Source organism: Simochromis diagramma, unplaced genomic scaffold (assembly GCF_900408965.1).
Source record: "Simochromis diagramma unplaced genomic scaffold, fSimDia1.1 OVJJ01000382.1, whole genome shotgun sequence".
In the NCBI taxonomy this organism is placed as follows: domain Eukaryota; kingdom Metazoa; phylum Chordata; class Actinopteri; order Cichliformes; family Cichlidae; genus Simochromis; species Simochromis diagramma.
The window spans coordinates 341,290-360,566 of NW_024386734.1; the positions used below are offsets into that span (position 1 = coordinate 341,290).

General features: G+C 40.1%; 1 protein-coding gene across 4 annotated transcripts in view; it reads right to left on the reverse strand.

The window, feature by feature from the left end:
- arhgap36 (Rho GTPase activating protein 36) overlaps positions 1-19,277 on the reverse strand; it is a 75,500-nt gene that overhangs the window by 37,268 nt on the left and 18,955 nt on the right. Inside the window, exon 1 of one of the 4 annotated variants that reach the window (XM_040031111.1) lies at positions 8,487-9,303. The exons of 2 other annotated variants lie outside the window; for them this stretch is intronic. In XM_040031111.1, coding sequence (XP_039887045.1) covers positions 8,487-8,549 — 63 coding nt within the window. In that variant the 5' untranslated portion in view covers positions 8,550-9,303. Of the gene's footprint in view, positions 1-7,297; positions 7,920-8,486; positions 9,304-19,277 lie in introns of those variants that run through there. One more of the 4 variants, XM_040031258.1, reaches the window with a different exon arrangement.

Here is a 19,277-nt window from a genome sequence, read left to right on the forward strand (position 1 = left end):
ATCACAACAGAAATTTGTACATGTGTCCAAGAAACAGCTGCTTGTGGTGGTCAAATGTTAACCGCTATCAGGATATAGATAGCAGATTACAATTAAAGTGCCATAAAGTGGTTCTTTGTACCCGGAGGTCAAGTTCAAGGCTCGTATGATAGGTTGATATAAACATTTATGACAACCTTTTATACATAAAAATATTTAGTAAGTATGACTTCACACTTCTCACAGTTGTGTTATTTCCTGTGTCTTCTCGCTTTGTTCAGTCATGGTATCTTTTCATTTTTATTCTCTGAAGATCTCGCTGTGCACTATGTGAGTGTGGAAACAGATCCACGTGTGCATGATTTTCTCATGACTAAATGCAGACTGCACAGTGTGATTGGACAAAATTACTTTGCTCTTAATGCTAAACACAACCAGACAAATAGGCTGTGGTGAAAGTGAAATGATGAATGATGAAAGTTTCCCACAAAAGAGCGCTGAGGCCTCATCCACATTTTCTAAAACTGGTAACATGGACTCACTCAAAGCAGCAGGGTTCAGTGGAAAACAATACCACAGGCAATATGGTTTGCTGTATGAAATGCCAAACTTTAGACATGACATTTAAGTTAAATGTCATATCTCATGAGCAGTTTTTAAACCTATACCTTATGTGTATTTTCTCTCTTGCTGTGGTGGATGTTTGAACGGTCTCACCACACATTCAGGATGGGTCAGCATATCTCAATCTCTGCTTTCATGAACAATTTCAGTTGTGCTCAGAAGTTTAAACACAAGCTGTTCTTTTCTCAGGGTGGAATGACTGTGCAGCATACATCTTTGATGATTTAAATCAATCAATCAATCAATCAATAAAATAAACAAGAATTGGTGAACAAGTTTGAATTTATTTTGGATTTTCTCTACACAGGTTCAAATGTATGCATGCAGGCCCAAATACATTCACATCCCGACTAATAATTGATTAAATGTCTCTTAGCAAGTTGCACCTCAGTATTGCACCTTTGGCCAAATCTTTGGTATTTTGGGCTTTTTGGTGGCCTTGGACCTTTCCATCGTCCCGAGTATTGGTCAATCCTATGAGTGTCAAACAAATTGTTTTTATGGTAGTAAAGAGAAGTTACCTGTTGTAGCAACCATGATCACTAAAGAGAAGGTTATAGGCCTTGGCCTTGACAAGTTAAAAGACATTGTAGGTCCTTCAGCACCACTTATTAAAAGATTTAAGTGAGTGTGTGTATTTATTTGAGCCGGTATGTATTTTAAATCAATCTCCTATGACCTACTGTCCATAGAAAGAAAACAAATCTCATAAGAAGATGATAAAAAAGATAAAATACACCCAAATACTTTTGCACACCAATTCTTGTTTTTCTAAAGTCAGAAAAATGTATACTCTTTCCACCCTGGAAAAAGAACAGTTCAAAGAAGTCATTAAAAACCCCAAATTACCATGACATTCATGCCCGTGATGTAAACTGCTGAACACAACTGTAAGTACTGAGATTCGTTCACTGGGAAGAAAATCTAATGGTTGCAGAAGCAACCATTAGAGTTTCTCCTTTTTGTTTTTTTGGTTTGTTTGTTTTTTTTACTACGGTAGCACTTCCCATAGCTGTTAAGGTCAGTGGTTTGGAATACCATGCCAGTCTTTTTCTTCTCGACTGGACACTACTACCAAAAACTCTAGAAGTTCATGCAGAGTGCCTGGTATTAACCCCTATTGGCAATCTCGCCTTGGAAACGTCTGACCCACTCTGTCATCCTGTGAGTCATTAAGAGTCACAGGGGAAAGCTATGAATCATTTGTGAGACATCATGTGAGTTATTCAGCTCACGTGGGTCCAGGTGAAAGTTGAAAACCAAGACGAGCTGCCTTAAATTCAAGCCCTTAATGCTGCCAATATCTGGATGATCATTGTGGCTAACATTACCAAAATATGCAAACTTTTGGAAGTTAATGTTTTGTAATCTTCGGAGGCTACATTTTGGCATCTACCCTGTTATTACCAGCTGTGATCCCAGTGTCTGCTTCCCCAGTGTTAAACAATCTCACTCTGCTTCAACCAAGTTTAAAACAATTATGTTCACCAAACACAATCCAGCGTTTCTACAATCAGTAAGTGAGCGCTGCTATTCACGATGTTCTGATTACATCAAATCGGCAATGAATGTTTCAAAAGTCCATCATTTATGGTAAAGATTGTCAGGAATGGTTTGGTAAATGTTGAGTCACTCGGCTACAGATACAATTTTATTTTCATTAATAATGTGTGGGAAATGTGTCATGTCTGGCTCTGTGCTCTTTTTCCTCTTGTGATACAAAAATTTCGCTGATGTAAAACTAACTAGAAATCACTGTATTCTAAACTCAAGACTATTTTACACAAAGTATTTGATCGTAGTAACTACTTTCCAATCTTTCCAATCCATTTCACCATAAAAACAAGGAGAAAAAAGATTTAAAAAGAGTATTGTTGACTTAGTTGACTATTAAAATAAGACCCTCCTTCACTCTGTAGGTTTTCTCTTTTTGTACAATCATGAGTTTTCAATACCAGGAACTAGGAAATGAGGCAGTGCAGCCACATGAAAGACAAACCACACAGGAAGGTAGCAGAAAGTGGAATACAATGACCTAAACCTCTCATTACTGATTTTAGACAGTAAAAGAAAAGCTTTTTCATTTTTTCCCCAGATGTTTACCAAAATAAACTCTGACTTCTCACAGAACTTGGAAACGTGATGACAGATAAACACATAAGAGATGAGACCTTGCGGAGCTTGAAAGAAGCAAATCAGCAGATCAAACAGGACACTAATCACTGCAATGAAGGACGTGTTGTTCAAAGCAGCACCTGCTAAAACTGGGCCCGTTTTTGAGTTTGCATTTAAAAGCAGGTCATATAACCTTGTTCTGATGCTGTGCCCCCCGTCTGATGACACAACACAGTAAGAAACATGGTTTGAGAGCTCTTGGATGCCTTTCACTCCCCCCCCCACGCTGCTGTTTTGTGTATAGTCGTCTCTCCCTTGGGTGCTTCTCACCGTGCACATCATTAACCTCAGCATTTTGTTCTGCCCCCCACCCACCTCCTACCTTCTTGGCCAAACTGTGCAAATGAGGCAAAGATAAATACTGCCTCTCGTTCTCATTCATTACCAGGAGGTGAGGAGGTGGTTCATTTTTCCTGAATTACAAGAACATTTTAATTGTTTCCATTAAAATAATAACATTGCTTATTTATTTGCTGAGACAACTATTGATTTCTTGTTCAACCAAACATCTGGGAATGCTTGAAAACTAGAGTGTATGTAACTGTAATGCAATGTGTATTAATAAAGCTACAAAAAATATACTGCAATTGCCCACGATTTTAAACCTGCAGGGTCGAATTATCAGCCGGAAAAAGCAAGATTTATCCCTGAATCCCAAAAAACTTTTTGGCTGACATACAGCAGGGTTTTTGAAACTGTTCAGGTCCAAGGAAAAGTTACAAAGGAGAAAATGTTCAGGGTGGTCAATGAGTCCTTAAAGACCCCCTTGTGGAGCAACATTAATATTTTTCCTTACAGAGTACATAAAAGGAAATAATTGACACAAGATCCTATTCTATTCATGTAAAGTGCCCCAGTCTTTATGTATATGCTCTCTTTAATGATGACCCTGTGTAACACAGTTTTTCTTTTTGTGTATTTTGCATAATGTCCTGATGCTTATACTGCCAAGGTTGAGAAAATATGTATTTTATCAGACAATTCATAATTTTGATTAAGCGACACAAAAGCAAAGACGCATGAGCAATCAGGTAAAAACATTTGGTACATATGAAAAAAAGATTTTTCTCGTTCTTCTTCAACTATAGATTCTAAACAAAAGTGTACTTAAACCAGATGATCCATACTGTGCATGAGTGCTCTCACCCCAACCGGTCGCAGCAGATGGCCGCCCCTCCCTGAGCCTGGTTCTGCCGGAGGTTTCTTCCTGTTAAAAGGGAGTTTTTTCTTCCCACTGTCGCCAAAGTGCTTGCTCATAGGGGGTCATATGATTGTTGGGTTTTTCTCTGTATGTACTATTGTAGGGTCTACCTTACAATATAAAGCGCCTTGAGGCGACTGCTCTTGTGATTTGGCGCTATATAAATAAAAATTTAATTTAACTGAGTGTGCTTGACCTCCCCCTGTTGTCCTGTGTGATTGATCTATGGTATTATTCAGACCTGGTTCAGTTGTATTATTGTGGGGTCTTCATCTTACAAATTAAACCTGCCTGAAAAAACCTAAAGCTGTAGCTGATACCACATACTTAAGCTCAGTATGAAAAAAGGTGAAGTGTAGAGGGGGCTACAGGTATTCTCAGGCACAGTACAAGGCAACCAAGCTTGGTGTAAGTGCACCCTGAGAACCTCTTAATATAATGCTATTACAGTATTTTTCTCTAAATCAGGGATATATCTTGTGGAGGGGCCCTGAGCAAGCCTGACGCCATTTAGTTCATACTGTGCCTTTATGGATATACAAGTTTTAAATGACCATGGAAACTGACGAACCTCCCGGACAGGTCTAGGAGGGAGTAGAAAGGAAACTGAGCTGGACCCAGTTTTGAGAAGGTGTATTAGCACCGGAGAGATTTATGTAGGAGACATCTGGTGGTCATGCAAAGACATGCACGTAAGATCTCTGTTGTTAAATGTCCTGGCAAATGTAATCTTGCAACATGGTAAATTAAAAACATTATAAAAACTATGAAGTTCCTTACATTTCAAAAGGGTAAATTTAAACCCAAGGGTGCGTTTTGCAATCCCCCAACCGAGTACATTTGATAAACCACAGCATCAAAAAGCAAAACTTTAGAGCATATCATAAAGAAAATGTTAAGTCAAAAAGATGAGGATGAAACTCATTGGTCACAGTTGAGTTTGACTGTATTTAACTGGGAAACAACACATGCTATACATCCATTCAGCATCCTGTGGAGATATGTATGGCACTAACAACTAATAACAGCCATTCAATCCACTGCATATACATATCAAATACCATTACAAACTGACAGGTATGGATGTATGCGAATTGCGTGTGGCTGGTTGAACACACAAAGTTCTCTATAATAGCAAAAGCTATATTACTAATTTCACTCTCCTTCACGGCTGTTTGAAAATGTAGAAATCTGATACAGCTTCCTTCTTCAAATTTAAAACATCCACAAGAAAAGAGTATACAGAACATGTTCTTTGGATGCCCAGTTCAGTACTAAACACAGCATTTTATCTGTTCGTGCTGCACTAATGGCTTTGCCGCTTCACTGGTGAGGGACAATAAGAATCCCGTAGGCTCTCTGTAAAGCTTAAGTTATAAATAGGTCTAATATATAAACTGACCCTTTCTGTCCTAATACTGTTATATGGAGGTTTATGAAGTAAGTGCCACAAGGGACAAGTGGATAAAGCTGGTCTACAAAATAATGTACTGTATTTATTAATTAAAATACCAAAATCCTAGACAAAGTGACATGGTAAAGCAGATTTCCAGCTTGTTCAAAAACACTATCTCGTTTGAAAAGAATGAAACAGTTCGGGAGAACACAAATGACTTTTTTATTTCCTCCCTTCCTTTCAATATGTTAAACACACACACATGCAAATAATACGTGCAGTACCTTCTGTGGTTCCTTGATCCTTTCTAATGAAGGAACATTATGTTCACATTATGCAGCTCCACGTCTTGTTTTTCTTAGAATAAATAAGGAACGGCGGCTGGTCTAATTAGGATGTTGTCAAAAACCACCTCACAGAGTGAGCTTAACATACATTAGTATGCAAAGATACTTGCTTGTTCACTGACAGGAAGAGACACACACACACACACACACACACACACATGTGCAAACATACACAGACACACGCGTAAACAGACAGGCAGAGCTAATAGGCCCCTTGGCAGTGCTAAAGACTGACGGCCGAGCCACAAAGACGGATCCTGCGTCGACACAGCAGTGGTATTGTGTCAGTCCTGACTGAACTGGCATGTTGCCACACACACACACACACACAGACACACAAAAGACTAAACTACACTCTAGTCTTCATCCTGAAATGTCTAATTTTTTACATCATAAATGTGCTTTTCATCTGCAAAGGTAAGTCAAGTCCCCAGTAAGCAGCTGTGTAAATACATTTGTCCCCACAATATGAGAAAAACAAGTACACACACACACACACACACACACACACACACACACACACACACAATTTAGAAGCGATTACACTCTAGTCTTCATCCTGTCACGTAATGTGAAATGTTGTAGATTATAAGGATGCGCTTTTCATCACCAAAAGTAGTCGAGTCCTCACTAAGTGGTCACATAAATCTGTATGTCCCCACTGTATGAGTAATGCAAGTATACAACCACGGATAATATGTTTTTATCCCTACAGAAGACATTACACTCTGTTCTTCACTCTAAAATGTTACATTTTGCATGCTTTATGTCCCCAAAAATAAAGACAGGTCCCCACAGACTGAGCTTGTTATCACTTTTATGTCCCCACAACTCGAGTTATAAAAGCACAGAAAAACTCGGGGATTTTAAGGGGCTCACACAGACTCCTTGCTGTCTGAAACTCAAAGCTTAGCCAGCAGATGAATACAAATAGAAGTGGATTCATAGGATGATGCTGAAACTTTGCTTATGCATTATGCATGGACATATATGGTGTTATTTGCAGTATAAATATTTTTTTTAAAGTCACATTTTAACTGACTACATTTGAAGAAAAAAAAAAAGGCTGTATTTTTCCTTGTGTTTCTCAGGAGTGCCAGGTTATTTCACGGTTTTCCTTTCCCCCAAAGCGTGACCTAATTTGAGGTGATTAATTAAATAAGCTTATTTACAATCTTCAAATGACTGAATTAATGGTGTTTACAAAATAATGTTCCCACCTAATTATAGCTAATGGAGCTCCCACCACATTTGCTGTTTCTACAAACTGTTTAGGAAACATGAGAGTTTTATTTTAGGCATAATATCAGACTTTTCCGGGGAAGCACAGGAGACATTTTAGGTGTAACAAAACATCCTAATACTTGAGATTTTGTCTTTACATAAGCACACTGCCATGGTCTCAAAATGATGCGACTAAAATGATAAATTTAGAGAAAGTCATTAAGAAAAGACATGCATCATCACTCAGGTCTCTGACAGGTAACAGAAGCACTGAAAATCACAACAGACAGGTAAAGCAGCAGATGGCAAAGTACACTTGCTTCAACCCTCAAACAAACACAAAGTCTGTACCTGTATTGGGGCGACTTTCAATCAAAATGCAACAGGTGGTCCTCCAGATTTCTGAGCCTCCTTGTATACAGACTTTGATCAGAGAAACAGCCGCATATCAGCTCTGAGCTGAATGAAACTGACGACTAGGAGTTAATGCGGAAAGTGGCCGAATGGGATATACACAGAGTGTGAGAGAGAGGAGGGCACGGGGGAATGGGGAGGGCTGAGAATGAGTGTGATTATGAGAGCAGGAGGAGGAGTGGCGCTTGCTGACTTGACTTTCAGGAACTGAAAACATAAACACAAGACAGAGGAAAAGAGGAGGAAACAAAAAAGGAGCAATATGGGGGAGGAAGAGGTGATGGAAAGAGGTAGGGAAGATGAAGAAGTGTCAGGGAATAAGTAAGGAGAGGAAATGGAAAGAAAGATGGGGCATAATAGGAAACAAGTAGTTAGAAAATGAGCAAAGATAAGGGTGGGAGGAAGGTGCAGGAGTGGTAAATGGGGAAGAGGCTAAGGAGACCACAGGAGAGAATAAGTAGAAAAGCAGTATAAGGTTAGAAGAAGAATGAAGGAAACAAAATGCAGAGGACCAAAGGGAAAGTGTGAAGGGTCTAAAAAGGAGATGAAAATGAGATAGGGACACAGGAAAGAGGACAAGATATATGTGGGAAATTAGAAGACAGACAAGTTAAACTGAGATATAAGAAAGAAAAACAGAAGTGATGAAAAAGGGCGTATGAGATAAAAGTGACCGGTCGTAGAAAAAGGCGAGAGAGTGTTAATTCAGGAGACAGGAAAGTAGGCAGATAAGAAGAAATAGTTACATAAAGAGAAGAAGGGAAAAAAATAAGGAGGTGGTAAGCTGATGGAAGTGGGTAAAAAGAGGCGAGGTTTTAGAGGATGACTTGAGGAAAGGAGGTAGAAAGGAGGGCCGAGGTAGAAAGAGAAGAAGCGCCTGAAGGAGGGAAGTAAGTAAATGGAGGGAGGGAGGGACTGAGTAGGAGGAGGATTAAAACGACAGGATAAAAGCTCTATAAAAAGGACAGACAGGACAGTGGAGCTCAGAAGAAAAATAGAAAAGGAGTAGTCGACGAGAGGAATAATACTACAGCATAGTATATCTACTCAAGTGTGAGCGGATATTAAAAGCTGCCCGAGAACCAGTTCTGACCCAGTAAAGCCAAATCCAGGGAATAATAGTTACCATGTTTCCAAGATAGTGGTCTTCCTTTTTCCCTCTTGTCTGGCAGCTCCATCTTCTCTCCATTATTATTGCACCCGCTCTGTCCCTCTATCAGCCATAGTCCCTGCATCTAAAGACCTCTCTGTCACCTCCACCCTCCTGCCATTCCTTCTCTCTCACTGTACCCAGCAGTAGCTCAGTTTCTACCAGCAGCCTGTTGGCCAACAGCACAGGAGGCACCAAACATTTTGATGTTGAATAACCAGTGGCTGGCACTAATTTCTCAACTTCTAGTCATGGTTGAAAAATAGCAACAAAGCTGAACCAATGTTGCAGGCGTTACCATGACGTTGGTTAGAGGGAGTTCTTACAGAGATTTCACTGTGTTTCCAAACACAACAAACCATGTGTTCAAGAAGAGTGTTCTACTAATAAAATAAAGTTTCTTAGTCGAAAGACTGAAAAGAGAGAATTCCTGACAGGCTCCGGTAATATTAGTCTGTGTACAAGTTGTAGACATTCAGTGGATATCTGTTCACAGCCACGTACTAACCATATTAATTGTCTACAAAAAAAACTCCAGATGCCACTCACAACCATTCAGGGAATAGTCAAACTTCCTCTTGTTACTTGTGGCTGCCATGTGGTCGCTAACTGGTCCCTAGGGTGCTAGCTGTCTGTTAGGGTTCACGACAGCTAATATTAACTCACTGAGCTTGACTTCTTAACCGGGTTTGTACTTTCTAGAGCATTTTAATACAGTTCCAGTTACGGTATATACAATTTATGAATACAGCTCGTTAACCACAATTACTAGCTTTAACCTTTAAGACCTACCATAGAACCAAGTCCACCAAAGCTTATAATAATAATAATAATAATAATAATAATAATGGATCGCATTTATATAGCGCTTTTGGAGACCCTCAAAGCACTTTACAATTCTACTATTCCTTCACTCTCACATTCACACACTGGTGGAGGCAAGCTACAGTTGCAGCCACAGCTGCCCTGGGGCAGACATACAGAAGCGAGGCTGCCATATAGCGCCATCGGCCCCTCTGGCCAACACCAGTAGGTGAAGTGTCTTGCCCAAGGACACAACAACCGAGACTGTCCGAGCCGGGGCTCGAACCGGCAACCTTCCGATCACAAGACGAACTGCCAACTCTTGAGCCACAATCTTTATACTTTTACATGCTGTAGTGCCATTTTTGGGAGCATTTCAAGTTGCTATACATTAATACAACCGTTATAGCCCAAATTTTAAGTCCATAGTAACTACATAAATTGCAAAAAAGTGCAATTAAGTACAAAAAAATTGAAAATCGTTTTTGATTTTTTTCCATATATTTCTAGTTAGAGAAATTAAAGAGGCTTATCCCTCAAAACTGTAAATACAAAAAAGTTGCACAAAATAGTTTCCAACAACAGGAAATTTATTTTGAGTGTCTTCATAGTTTTATTTTTGAGATACACCAATTTTTATATACTGCAGGAAAAACGAAAATAAATATCCATCCATCCATTCGCTTACCCTTTTCAGGGTCGCGGGGGGCACTGGAGCCTATCCCAGCTGTCATAGGGCGAGAGGCGGGGTACACCCTGGACAGGTCACCAGTCTGTCGCAGGGCTAACACACAGGGACAGACAACCATTTGCACTCTCATTCACTCGCACATTCACACCTAGTGGCAATTTGGATTATCCGATTAACCTATCCCCACAAGCTGCATGTCTTTGGACAGTGGGAGGAAGCCGGAGCACCCGGAGGGAACCCACGCAAACACGGGGAGAACATGCAAACTCCACACAGAAACACCCCGGCCTGATGGTGGAATTGAACTCAGGACCTTCTTGCTGTGCGGCAACAGTGCTAACCACCGTGCCACTGTGCACCGTTCAACAAAATAAATATTATAATGCAAATTTGCAAAAAAACAGCATATGCATCAAAATAAACTATTTCCAGCAGTGCAATATGAGTTCTAAGCATCCCAGAAATGATACAGAAAAGCATACAGTCAAACATGACTTTTAAAAATACCACTATAGGCTTTTAAGGCCCCGAAGGTAAAAATCTACATTTTCAGGGGAAATGACGTCACTTCTGGTTTCGGGCAGGTAATGGCGGACATGCGATAGTTCGCACTGACGTCTATTCCAACGTAGGAAGTGTTTTGAACAGCTGATTGGATCAGCAAAGGGTGTTTCTGGAATATTATGTTTTTGTTGCTGCAAGCGCTTTTTATGCAATTTTTGCAAAGCTATATGTGGAAGGAAACCATGACCTAGGGCAAACTGATGGCATAAGATGTAAGTACAACTCCTCCGGTTTCATATGCAAAAAAAAACAATCATTGCGCTAGCTTACGTGGTTCCAGTTCTACAGGGATTTAAAAATAGTTATGCAAAACGGAGCGTGCCAACTCCGACCGGTTTCAAAGGATTTACTGATATCTTACCACTTACCACTCCCAGCCAACTATGCTAATTTCTGCCTCAAAATAGCTAACATAGCAGTGTCAAAAAAAGGCTAATGTCACCCTGTGAAGTTAAATAAGTAACAAACAAGAAATTCCCAGCATTTAATTTAAAATAAGAAAAACAAACAAAAAACTTGCCCTCCAGTGTCATACTAATTTGGCCAACAACACTAAACTCAAGGTTTCAAAATCCAAGTTCATAAACGGAGGACTTACTAGCCATGCGCTAGTTACATAGAACCTAGCTCACCAACAGCTGGAGGGACATGTTGTTCAACACGGATCTAGACCGATTAGATTTTAATGGAATTTTTTTCACTCTGCACAGGTTTTTTTCTATTATTTACAGTTATTTTAATGTGCACAGCTTTCTTCTTTGTCTTTTGCAGTAGTCACTGGAAGTACATAGATCAAAATGCATTGTAACCTATCATCCCTGATGCCACTCAGCCAATCAAGTGTCCAAAGACGTAGGTCAAAGAACAGAGGGGGTTAAACCTGTTGTTATTTTTGTTGAGACTGTTTACTTGTGAAGTGTATTTTATGGATAAAAACCTCTCAAACTAGACTTCTTTTTTTTAATGAAGCACTTAGCATTTACTTTATAATCATTTTATTACTGAAGAGCTCTCTGGTTCATATTGAAAGTAAATAAACACTGCTGAAATGCTACTGAATTGTACTTTCTTCCATTTACTTGACTAAAGGTTACTTCTCTAACCGTACTTCCTTAAATTTCAATTGAATACCTGATGTAGAAGCTTCTCCCTTATTTCCAGGTATAAGGCATGACTCATCCACCTGGAAATTTATACTCACCAGAAACATATTTGACGTTTAAACATTCCTAAGAATACAGTTTTGCTGACTGGGAACATAACTTTTATAAGACATGGATGATGTACCAGGCAGTGCTGGGCAAGTAGCAACTGAGCCACAACATTCGAGTTGGGGCTTGTAATAAGGAGTCGACAACAAAATGCTTGGATACTTCTCAGAGATGCAGAACTTGTGGGCATTATCAGTTACCATCACTACTCCTTTAACCAAATATTTTTACTGACCTTCCACTAAACATAAGTCTTGTTTTAAGAGCAAGAGCAAAAAAGGAAGCATCTGGCTACATTATTTGCTCTATTATAGGTTAATCTGTACTCAAATTATCAGCACCTAAAGTTCAAAAGGTAGGTATTAAATGCTATGATAACCAATAAATTGACTTAATCCTGCAAGAAGATTCCATCACGCTGTCCAGATGCCTCCTAATAGCTGTGAAGAGGCCAGTGTGCGAACAGCCGTGTGAAAACACGTGTGGAAAATGACCACCAGGACTCCCATTTGTGAGGCCCAAGTAACAGCAGCTAAACCACTTGACACTTCTGACCCCTAAAGGTCAACAGTGGCAAGAGGTCAGATTTTATGAGCCTTATTACTTTGTGAGGGCGGACAAAAACATGAGATAAGGATGTCAAAGTATCACAAGCAAACTGCCGAGTCATAGCACAAGGGTGAAGACTAAACAAAAGCAAAGGAACATAGAACCGCACAAACAGTAATAAAATGAAAACATTGTGAAGTTTAACCTGATAAACCGTTCTTGAATGTTCTTGTGGCCAGTGTGTTTTGCTTTGAAGCTGCCAAAAAAACTTCAAACCTCCCTACCGAGTGTCAAGACGTGTAGGAGTGCCCCTGGAGTCTGTTAAGGTTGACGTAAGAAAAAAAATGATCCAGACTTAGCCCTTTATCATTTTCATGGAGTGTTTTTTCATGCTGTACTTAATATTATTTTTTTCTTGAAATGCAACAACTGAATCCAGTTATTTAGAGATTGAGCATGCACCTCTCTCAACCTCCAGTCGACCAAAGTCACTTCGAAGACAACAGCTGACTGCAGACTTGGTCCTGGTCTTTGAAGCAACTATTTAAAACGCAACAAGATTGCGGTGAATGAAAATTACTTATATGGTTACATTAAAACGCTCAATCCAATATACAACACATAATTTATAACACATAATACCTAAAACATATACGACACACAAAGGATAAGTTACCTTAGTCACTGTTAAAATAAAGTGTGAAGTAGTGATGTTATACTTTTTACTGGTTTTGCTTTTGTGCTTACATTTGTCGTATGCTATCACTGTAAATAGTGCTGTCTCACTGCTATTGCACTGTTATGCTGCTGGTAGCTTATTTTAGTTGAGTCACACTTCAAATGAGTAAGTGTGTCATCAGCTGCACGTCAGTGGTCCCACATGATCAAAGCTTAACTTTTTATGGTTTAATGGTAGGGCAGCTATCATGGAAAAAAAAATCAAACTGACAATAAACGTATCAAATTAAGATAATAAATGTTGCCAAGATCCAAACCACGCCTTTTTCTCCAGGTAACACAAAGTAGAGTCTGAATGCAGCTAAACGTTTGTTGCTGCTGAGAGGAGAAATGGCACATGGATATCATTTTTTTTCTGAGAAATTCTCTTGTTCAATTTGTATAGATTTACTGAAGGATCCGGTAGCTATTCCCTGTGGACACAGCTACTGCAGGAAAACCTTCACACCCAGACCTCTCCTGGAGAAAAACATCATGTTAATAGATCTAGTGGAGGAGCTGAAGCAGACTGGACTCCAAGAACTACCAAAAGCAGAAGCAAAAGGACATTGAGCTTAGTCGACTAAAAATCCAGGAGACAATCCAAGATCGAGAGAAAGATGTGAAGCTACTTCAACAAGAGGTGGAGGTCATCAATGGCTATGCTGACAAAAGAGTGGAGTACAGTCAAAAGATTTTGACAGAGCTCATCCGGTTCATCAAGAAAAGACGCAATGATGTGAAGCAGCAAATCAGATGCCAGCAGGAATCTGAACTGGGTCTAGTCAGAGAGACTCAGGAGAAGCTGGAGCAGGAGATCACTGAGCTGAAGAGGATGGATGAGGAGCTGGAGCAGCTCTCACACACAGAGGACCACGAGCAGTTTCTGCACAACTACCCCTCACTGTCAGCACTCAGTGAGTCTACACACTCATCCAGCATCAATATTTATCCTCAGATGTACTTTGAGGAGCTGAAAGCAGCTGTGTCAGAGACCAGAGATAAACTGCAGGACATCCTGTGCGAGACATGGACAGTGGGTGCTTTTATACCAAAGACCAGAGCAGATTTCTTAAAATATTCACGTGAAATCACACTGGATCCAAGCACGGCAAACACACGGCTGTTATTATCTGCAGGGAACAGAAAGGCAACATTAATGCTGCAACATCAGTCTTACGCTAACAACCCAGGCAGATTTACTGAATATAAACAGGTGCTGAGCAAACAGAGTCTGACTGGACGTTGTTACTGGGAGGTGGAGTGGAGAGGGAGAGGAGTCGGGGTAGCAGTTGCATACAAGAGTATCAGCAGAGCAGGTGACTCAGAGCAACGTATATTTGGATTCAATGACAAATCTTGGTCACTGCGTTGTTACACAAACAGTTACATATTCTGGTACAACAAAGTCCGCACTGACGTCTGTGGCCCTCCGTCCTCCAGGATAGGAGTGTACATGAATCACAGAGCAGGTGTTCTGTCCTTCTACAGCGTCTCTGACACCATGACCCTCCTCCACACAGTCCAGACCACATTCACTGAGCCGCTCTATGCTGGGCTTTTGCTTTTTTACTCTAATGAAGATAGTGCTGAGTTCTGTAAACTGAATTAGAGAGGTGTCATTAAGGGGAAGTTGGTTAATAATATATGTTTTGTGCAGAGACTGGCCAACAATCCCACTTTATGGGTAGCAAACTCACTTATCAGTTGTTGCAGAGGGTATGATTGACTACTATAGCGGGTTTTACACTATCAGCAATCTTAAAATCAAAAGGAACACTCTTTTATTGTGTTTGGGAGAAGAATTAAAACATTTTGAGAAAATGGGTTCTAAAAAATAATCACAAAAGAAATTCCAATAAGCCAAATTGTTTGTTTGTATCCAGGAGGACACCTGAGAATAAAACATGCACAATCATTAATGATTTTAAATGCCAAAAATATAGCAAATCATCTGAACTTAGACAGGACTTTCTTTTTTCTATGCATGAAACCTTGTTTTTGAATGTGGTGGATTGGAGCACAGAGTGGTATTTGATTGATTGATTGATTGATTGATTGATTGATTGGTTGGTTGGTTGGTTGGTTGGTTGGTTGATTGATGGATGGATAATATTTTATTCATCCCGAGGGAAATTGGAATTGGAAATTTAGGGCTGTGTGTAAATAAAATGTACTAATGACTGCTCACCGGTTCATGTCTTTTGATTTATGATTAATATTCTTTTCAGAATAAAATGATCCTACACAACATATTAAGAAGTCAACACAATGTTTCATATTTTACGTCTATTCCACTAACTCCGCACTGGTGACCAATCTAGATTCCACTTGTTCCACACGAAACTTCTACTTCAGAGACAAGAGATAAACTAAACGACACTGTGCGTGTGAGAGACAAGTGGAGAAACATCTCACTGAAAGTCAGTGAAGTGGATATTTTGCTACTTCTGGAGCACCAAGTGGAAAATGTCTCAAAGGAAAGCTTCTAAAAACACTGGGAATCGTCACCTTTCTGTTGCGTAATGCATAAATATGCTTATTGCTGTAGGAATCATCTCGACCTTTACAGCTGACCCATCCTTTGTTCCAGTGAGCTCATGGATATCTTACACTGGTCAGCTTGTTTTCTGTCTCTTCTTCCGGTTTCTCCACATCATCTTTAATCCCTCTAACTTCCTGTAGCGCTGCCATACATTTCCAGGTCAAACATCATGAGTGGGATTGCATGTTTGCACATCTCACAGCCTCAAGCTTGTGTGCTGACTCCAACTGTCTGCTTCAAAACAGGATGGCTGGTCAACGGTCAACTGGCAACGCACACACACACACAAACACACATGCACACGACTGAAGCCAGATAGATGGTGAACTTTGTTGACAACACTGCCCCCTACGGACTATACTATGTACAACAAAATAAGAGTCTGTGCTTTGAAACAGCACATAGACGCACAGAAGGACCACAAACCCACATCGTAAATGCTTCAGTAATCATTCTTTGTTTTCCAGTCATCCTAAAATAGTTTCAGGAATGAAAAGTTCTTCTGAGCCTTTTCTCACGTATTCCTGAGCCAGAAAATAAACACTGATATGCATGTTTAACTGCCCTGAATATCAAAATACCAAATCTGAAAATAGTTTTAATCTACCTAAATCTGTATTACTCAGCGCAGCTGGTTTAAAACTCTGAGCACCGATTCTAGTTCAGACGTGTTAAAATAAAGATCAACAGATAAGAAACAGAGGATGGTTGGCATTCACTGCTGATATGATGAGGGCTTCGCTCTTTTTACAATGAAAGAACTGGCTTTAAAATCTGCAGACATTTTTTTAATGGGCATTTATTTATTCTTCAAAAATATAATTTTTGTTTCATTGCAGTGAAAGTATAAAAAACGTAGCAGGCAGCAGTTGTGACCGACTCTCCTATGACATGTTGGCTCCAGGGAACTTTATTACAGTTAGGTCCACGATTTCTTGGACAATGACACAGCTTTTGTAGTTTTGCCTCTGTACACCACCACCACCACAGTAGATTTCAAAGCAAAGAACTGAAATGTCAAGTGCTGAATTTGTATTTTATAGCTTTTCACTATAACTTTAAACATGAAGACCAAAGAGAAGTCAGTACAAATTCAGGAGGTCATCATCAGAGAGAGCAAAAACTTCAGGAGTGGCCAGATCAGTAATCCAGGATCTAACCAAGTCAAGAACACCCAGGAGGCATATCATGGTCAAGGTCTAAAATGAAGAGAAGCCTTCATAAATGGATATAAAGAAGCTTTACAACAAGATGTAAACCACTAGTTACACTCAGAAACAAGAAGGTCAGATTAAACTTTCTAGAAAAAGTAAATAACAAAAGAGTCACTGGACAAATGAACCCAAAATGAACTCGTACCAGAATGATGGGAAGGAGAGGCAGAGAAATCATGACCTGAAGCATATCACATCATCTGTCAAACATGGTAGAGGCATTGTTATGGTATTGACTTTATCGTTACAGTCGCTGTATCTTATACACGGCTGCAGCTTTGCAGCTTGCAGCCGAACACATCAGCAACAACAACAGACACTCAGGACCCAGTACAGACTTTAAGCCGGCGAGGCATGATTGCAGATGCTACTCAGGTGCACGCAATTCCCCTGTAGCGGCACTGCAGACCACGCCCCGAGCCATCTATCCGGACTCTGCCGCCCGCTGTCCACGGGCTGTGCAGCAGGTCCCTCTGGCGCCTCGACCTCTGTATCCAGCTGGACAGGTGCGTGAGCTGGTGGTGGACACGGAGGTTGCTCTGCAGCCCTCCTCCGGGGAGCCAGGATGGGTGCAGGGACCTGCCAGGCATACTGCAACAAATCCATGGCAGACCGCACCACGTTTTCATGCTTTTCAGCATAAACTTTATCATTACAGTTTCCGTATCTCACACAGCAGCAGCTCGCAGCCGAACACATCATCAACAACAACAGAAACTCAGGACCCAGTACAGACTTTAAGCCGGCTAGGGGTGATTGTGGATGCCACTCAGGTGCATCCACCTCCCCTGCAGCAGCACCGCAGACCACGCCCCACCACAAGAAAAATAAATGTAACTCCTAATGACTTTCCTACAAGATAAAGCTCAAATTAAGCTATAATTCAGCACTTCATTTAATTTTACTTTTTCCAACAAATTATAGACCCAACTGTTTGTTTTGGCTTATGATAAACACGGCACATCTTCGTTTCCTGATAGATGACAGATCCAACAGTGACTCTCTCTCATGTTTCCTTTTGTTTTGTTACAAACTGCCTGCAAAATTGTTGAAGATACACAGATATAACTGGTGAGAGAGTGACTCAACAAAAACAATGACACGAAAGCTGTTTAAGTGCTTCATCAATAAGCACTCAGACATTTCATCTGGCACGCCTACAAAAATATTCATCACAGCTGCATTACGTAGGAAAGACAATAAAATTTATACTTGAGGAACTGAAGTTCAAGGTATGGTAGCATCATTAAATGTGATGTAACTATAATAGTTACAAAGGACACAAAGGACAAAACTTCTAAAACTACCGACTTACAACCTACTGGACACAGTAATTACTTTCTCCTTTTCCACACACTCTCATATCTCATGTGCACAAGTATAAAAAAGTCATTGCGGTCACACATTTACAGACTTATAGTACAGCTGTGCATAGATGGAAACACACCTGGGGCACTAGTTAATGTTGCACTCTTCATTATAAAGTTAAGTGCATTAGTGGCTGCTACAGATCCCTTTATTCATGGTTCTACGTGACATCTGGCCAAGTCATGTAATGCATGAACAAGCAAAAAATAACACAGACTTAATGAGAACCGAAGAGCCAGTTGCAGCTCTCCGTTTACCTGCTTGTTCCATTAAAAAGTGCTGATTTTCATTACGCTGTAACGAGTAAATGCTTATTTGTCTAATAAACACATCCTGGGATATCAGACCGGCATTAAGTTTCTAATTCTGATCACTGTTTTCCTGTAATTTATCCCGCACTTTTTTCTTTTGCATACATGCATGGATACGTCACAGAGCACTTCATCATCAGTACATCCACAGTTACTAAGACTCTGAATGCATGCTTATAGAGTCAGAGGGTTTGTACAGATTTAAAAATAGTATAACTCACATATTTCTCAATTATTAAATTCTGTTTTTAATTGTTCTGATTTCATATTTATTTTCTGATATACTGACTTCATTCTTGGAAATGCCTGTTTCCTTATTTTTTGCTGGATTAAGATGCTCAGCCAACATGAGCAGGAAATGCCAACATCAACAGAAAAAAACTCAAGTGAGGTACGATAGCAACCTCTTTCTTCTCCAAACAGGACATTTGGGTCCGCACCCATCATCACAATCAACACTATCATCGCTGTCCGACAGGCCCCCGCCTCCCTCCCATATGTTCTGCTCCATTTGCTGCTCATGTTGGCGAGTATGCGGCGGGAAATCAATAACTTCCTGCTGAAGGAGGAAATTGTACTAAATTTAAGTCTGCCATGACGTAAGCTTCTGTGGTTAGACAATCCTATTTGTGTAAGGGTTTAAATCAAATAAAAATAAATAAATAAAGCTAGACTGAAAGGCATCTAATGAGCATCACACCAGTGCTTTTCAGGTATAGCAGTGTTTCATGCTAATCTCAAAATCTCATGCTAACGTACACGATGGTGATGTTAACATCGTCAGTCTGCTAAA